This window comes from Morone saxatilis, unplaced genomic scaffold (genome assembly GCF_004916995.1).
Source record: "Morone saxatilis isolate NCDOM2014 unplaced genomic scaffold, NCSU_SB_2.0 Contig16, whole genome shotgun sequence".
Taxonomy (NCBI): Eukaryota; Metazoa; Chordata; class Actinopteri; family Moronidae; genus Morone; species Morone saxatilis.
The window spans coordinates 21,625,287-21,630,625 of NW_023339718.1; the positions used below are offsets into that span (position 1 = coordinate 21,625,287).

General features: G+C 40.3%; 2 protein-coding genes across 2 annotated transcripts in view; one reads left to right on the forward strand and one right to left on the reverse strand.

Annotated features, from left to right (window-relative positions):
- snx2 (sorting nexin 2) overlaps positions 1 to 2,863 on the reverse strand; it is a 27,554-nt gene extending 24,691 nt beyond the window's left edge. The window contains exon 1 of the mRNA XM_035658041.1: positions 2,633 to 2,863. Coding sequence (XP_035513934.1) covers positions 2,633 to 2,731 — 99 coding nt within the window. The 5' untranslated portion in view covers positions 2,732 to 2,863. The remainder of the gene's footprint in view (positions 1 to 2,632) is intronic.
- Positions 2,864 to 4,476: 1,613 nt separating this feature from the next.
- rnf214 (ring finger protein 214) overlaps positions 4,477 to 5,339 on the forward strand; it is a 4,174-nt gene continuing 3,311 nt past the window's right edge. The window contains exon 1 of the mRNA XM_035658868.1: positions 4,477 to 4,844. Coding sequence (XP_035514761.1) covers positions 4,721 to 4,844 — 124 coding nt within the window. The 5' untranslated portion in view covers positions 4,477 to 4,720. The remainder of the gene's footprint in view (positions 4,845 to 5,339) is intronic.

The following is a 5,339-nucleotide window of genomic DNA, read 5'->3' on the forward strand; positions in this document are numbered from 1 at the left end:
TGTGTGTGTGTGTGTCAAGTGTGTTTCTGAGCTGAAGTTGCAAAACAGTTGAAGAAACTTTTCAAATAACTGCTAATCTGAGATATTTTGACAGACGGAGGTCTCACTCCTGCTCAAACCTTAAAAGAGTCAATTTAAAGAAACTAAAGAAGAAAGACCATCTTAGAGAGGCACTTTAACACGAGTGGTTGCAAGACTCAGTCTATTAAAACAACTTTTCACCTTCCCAGACCAAAAATATGACTGCATTAAAAACACAAGGGGCTGCGCTGGTAGGGGCTTGTTGCTCCACGTACCAATGAGACCATGTAGGTCAGGTTAAGTAATTGATCCATGAGTTTAAAGACTTCAGATGGCATCAGCTTTCACTGGGAAGTTACAATGACTGTATCCAGTCTAGGTGATTGTCCTGTAAACGGTAGAATTATATATCTACCACTAACGCTATCCATCTAGCCATGTATATAGCTCTGGTTCAGCCAAAAGATGTCCTCTTGTAAGCCCTCTCAGTGAGCTGACACTGCACTAGACAAATAAAAACATAAAAAAAAGATAAGAGATATTTTTTGGCAGTTGTGAAAGCGACGTTCAAAGCAGAAGCAGTGCTTTGAAAAAGAAACCGCAGTAGTGCTCTAGTTGTCAAAGTCCTGCTTCAGTCATACAACAAGCCCGGATAGCTAACACGAACTAGCATGCGTTAAAAGTGACTGCGTAAAAGATGCACGTGTGTCGTATTGATGGAGAACATGTGACATTGGTTCTAAAACATCAGCCAACTTCACCAGTTAGTGCAGTTTTTTCTTGTATGAAATGAATCCAGATTGACCCCATGTAAAGCTACCACAACTGAACCACTTAGCAGCATTACATGGCATGTTGGAAAGCACCATTAACCATGCTAACTGCATATAGCAGCAATAACAGGGAGCCACCACAGGAAGCTGCGGTTCACGTCCCGTCTCCTTAGAGTAGTCATTTCCTTTTAACTGTAAAGCTGCTCAGAAAACGCTGATATCATATATGTTCTCTTCATGCCGTCACACTGAACCAGGTGCTGCTTTACGTCCGTTTCATTCTGCTTCAAGCTCGGGCCCTTTGATGACACTCTTTTAGCTGTAGGTTCTATGAGCAAAGCGTTTCTCTGGCGTCTGCAGCTACTATTTCTGTCAGCGGTCATCTGCGTACGTTAATAGTGAGGCCAGCTCCTGCTCAATTAACTGCTCAGTAGAGCTTCAATCGGCCCAAAAGAATCAACAATCCCCTCTGTAGTCACTTGTATTTATTCCAGCATTCTTTACACTTTGTGCACTCTTACACTACATGTACATATAGTACATAGTAACAATCTGACCTGTATACTGTTTGTTGTTCAGCTATTGCCTGTGTGCAACAGCTACATGTTTGAGTTTGCTTCTATTTGTTCAGCTGTATGTTCAGTATCTGTGTGTATCTGTGTGTATCTGTGTGTATCTGTGTGTATCTGTATGGTCCTGTGTGTGGAACAACTGTCAGAATGATTGGTAACATGAGTCAGGTTTCTGGTGGCAACATGAATGGGCCATAGTTAAAGTTCATTTTGATTCGATATATTTTGCTCATACAAAGTTTCGTCATTCGTCATCGTTCCTGGGGTTTCCTGTCCATATTGTGAAACGCGCATCCGTCTACTGCTGCGCTGGAGAGTAAAATCAGAACAAAACAGCCAAACAAAGGTGTTTTACTGGGTTCATTTCAGAAATGAAACAGCTTTAGTTGAGCACAAGGGGCTCTGAAATGCTTCTAAAAAAGTAAGTTATCATTGCATCAGTTTTGGGGTCCGACTTCTGTTGACAGCCATCTAGAACAAGGACAACAACCCTGCAACTAAATCTACCTTTGTGAAGCCTGTAGTGTTCAGTTTTATCCAGGCTGTGTTAAAGGGAGGTGATTCAACTCAATGGAAACTTCTCATGCTGTTTTATTTGTAAATAACCGCATTGAACTGGAATGCTCCATATTTGGCCACCTTTTGTTGTTTTGAGTCGTTTCACTTGTAATTAACACTGTGGTAAAACACTGTCTGGATACAACTACTTGCTGGGTTAATTGCTTTTTTCTGTGGCTTCCACCATGGAAGGATTCAAATATTACATTTTCCAAAACTTCAACCACCATCTTTAATTAGTTCAAAGGCATTAATCAGCAAAAAACTTTAATCTCTTCAACTGCGCTTTAATGTTGTTTTTCCATTTTTCCAGTCTGCCCTGAATGCACCACCCACACCTGTGTGACTGTCACCTGACGGCAAACAAACGCACCTATTTTGCGTTTCCCTCTGCGCAAATATGACCCTCCTAGGCTTCTGTAACTGTCGCTTTGAAGGCCACAGTTAGTGGTGTTAGACACAGCCTTTAAAGCGTTTAGACGGCTGTTCTGCTGAATGGTGACAGAGCAGGGAGGAATAAAACAAGAGCTCCCACACACACCAAACCCCATTCAAAAATTAACCATTTTAAAAGGTCTCCTCCCTGCCTGCTCCCCCTCCTCTAAGTTTTCATCTGTTGTCAGCTGGAAGCATCACGCCCTGCCTGCCACAGCTCCCCTCGGCCTCCCTTCATCACCTCCTCCACCACCTCCACCTTCTCCTCCTCACCTCCTGTATTACGGCCGGCTCCAGGAACAGGTCCTCCCCGTCCTCCAGCTCCTGGAAGTCGGTGTGCGCCGGTGGAGGGTCCCTGGCTGTGTCCGCCATGTTCGCGTCGTTCCTGCGGTTGATGGTGATGATAGCTAACAGCTAGCTAACAGACACACACATACACACACAGACACACACACCGACAGACAGAGCAAACAGTCGACTGACAGAGGAGGGGAGGGGGAGGAGGAGGAGGAGGAGCGGGGAGTCAGGAGGTTTTCCCAGCTCTGTCATGTGACTGACTGGACTCCTGATGGGAGCCAGAGAGGAGGAAAGGGAGGAGGTCTCACTCTGTCGCGGGTTCGTGTTAACACTATAACCTCTATAAAATGTAGGTCGTGTCCTCAGGCGGTTTCTGGGAATTTGGGGGTTAAACTGACCTAATTGACTTTAGAAAGAAAGAAAGAAAGAAAGAAATGTACTGGATAATAAATAACTAAGTTCATTTAACATACAATAATTAAAATATAAATAAAATAACCAAATTAAGGTAAAGATGATTTTGTAGTCTATTTATTATATTTAATATATTTATATTTATAAAGTTCTTTATTGTTATGTACACAACACTTACAGTGAAGCAGTCCTTGGAAATTCTTAGACCTCTGGCTCATACAGATGTGTATAAAAAATATGAATAAAGACAAATCTAATACATACCACAGTGCAACAGCTCAGCTAAATAGAAATATATATATACATATTCATGTATAATGAAATATAATATAAATAAAAAAATATATTTATATTAATATAAATATAATACTGCAGTAACCAGGAGAGTAATGGTAACATGTAAACTGTTATGTAGGCTAAGTTGTGCAGTATGTACAGTAGGTGGTATAATGGGGTTGAGGATAGGTGTGCCTGTGCAGATAAACAGATTATAAAAATATGAAACAGTCTTGTAGATCATTCCTTAGGGGATACAATGTTACAGAAAATAAAATGACAGAGGTAAATGAATACAAAATAGAAATGAACAGAGTAAAATGTGAAAAAGTAAAATCAGAAGCTGTTACAAACTAGTACCACATCTTTAGTGGGGTGTGGTTTTGCTGGGGGTCTTTGGGTCAATTAACTTCAAGTTACCTTTCCCTTCATCACACCAGCTCATGGCACAGAAATTAACGTCACATGCCCTATTTGCCAAATTTATGGTGTCACTTAAAAGGGGATGATGATGATGATGATGATTGGAAGTCAAAATAAACCCAATTCCTTTAACATATATCTTTGTTGAATAACTTTTATCCATTTAATTGATTACTTTTAGGAAGGCCTACTTGGATTGAGGAGTCTGCTTTAATTTTTACCTGGATTTAAACTTCTACTCCACGAGGCTATTTAACAGAGGGACATATTGTACTTTGTACTGCACTATTTATTTGACAGCTATAGTTAGAATTTACTTTGCAGATTTTAGCAACACGTGATCAAAAATAAAATATGATGCTGTGTATAGATTTAACTACCTAGAAGTATATAAAGCATTAAAGCACCTCAACCAGCTTGAACATATCGTTTACATGTTAATGCATCAACAGTAATGATATAACACTGTCAGGACCCATTGTGACAATGAATACTTTTACTTTTCATACAATGAGAACATTTTGCGGACAATATTTTAGTACGTTTATTTGTAATTGAATATTATTGATGTGTTGTCTGACTTGTGCCTGTTGATGTTTCTCCTGTTCGACAATGTTACATAAAGTTTTTGACTTAAAAAAAAAGAGGTTTCCATAGACGATCTTTGGGCCGTTTCAGACGGATTATTTCCAACGACACACAATAATTTCCAACGACACACAATCATTTCCGTCTGGTTAGCAGCTCTCTGGCGGTAACTGTGAAGTGGAGTTCCCCAGCAGCTACTGTAACGTTACATACAGTTTTATTTATAATGGCGGGTTAAGTGCTCACACTGACCGCTGGCGTTGTTAGCTGTATGTTTAGTTGACACGGTGTACGGTAGCAGAGTCAACCAACCTAACGTCACCCAGCACGAACTTTTAGTTTCATGTTTGTAGTTCCGTTAGCATGGACGCTATCGGGGAAACAACTAGCACGGCCTCAGAAGAAGAGCATGAACGTCTCACACAGGACGAAGAGGAGGACGAAGAGGACGACCTGGAGCTAGCGTTAGCAAACATGACAGTGACAGGTATCCAACATCATGTCAGTGTTAATACAGACTTATACAGGGCAAACAGTGTGTTGTGTGCCATTCATTCAATCTGAGCTTTAACTTCATCATGGGAACTACTTTGTTGCTATCGAAGGGAAATGGCAGACACACCCTGAGGAGCTGCTCAATTAGATCAGACAGCTTCCAGATAACTCCAAATTAGATAAAGAGGAAGTCCTGATGCTCCCTCTGTGGGGTGAACACAAGGGAACAACGTAACAGTCATAATTCATCCAGTAATGGTTTCATAGTTGTGCTCATTTAGGTTACAGGATATGTTGCGTTCAGGTACAGCAGTGGTGGAACAGTAACTGTACTTAAATGTATAACTACTTGTATTTAGAGTATTTCTATGTATGTTACTTACTTATATCCAACAGTGTATGTAGTAATATTAAGTTTACTCCACTTTAACCAAAAATATTGCGTATATATTAATGTATTAATAATAATGATAAGCTAGAAACTTCA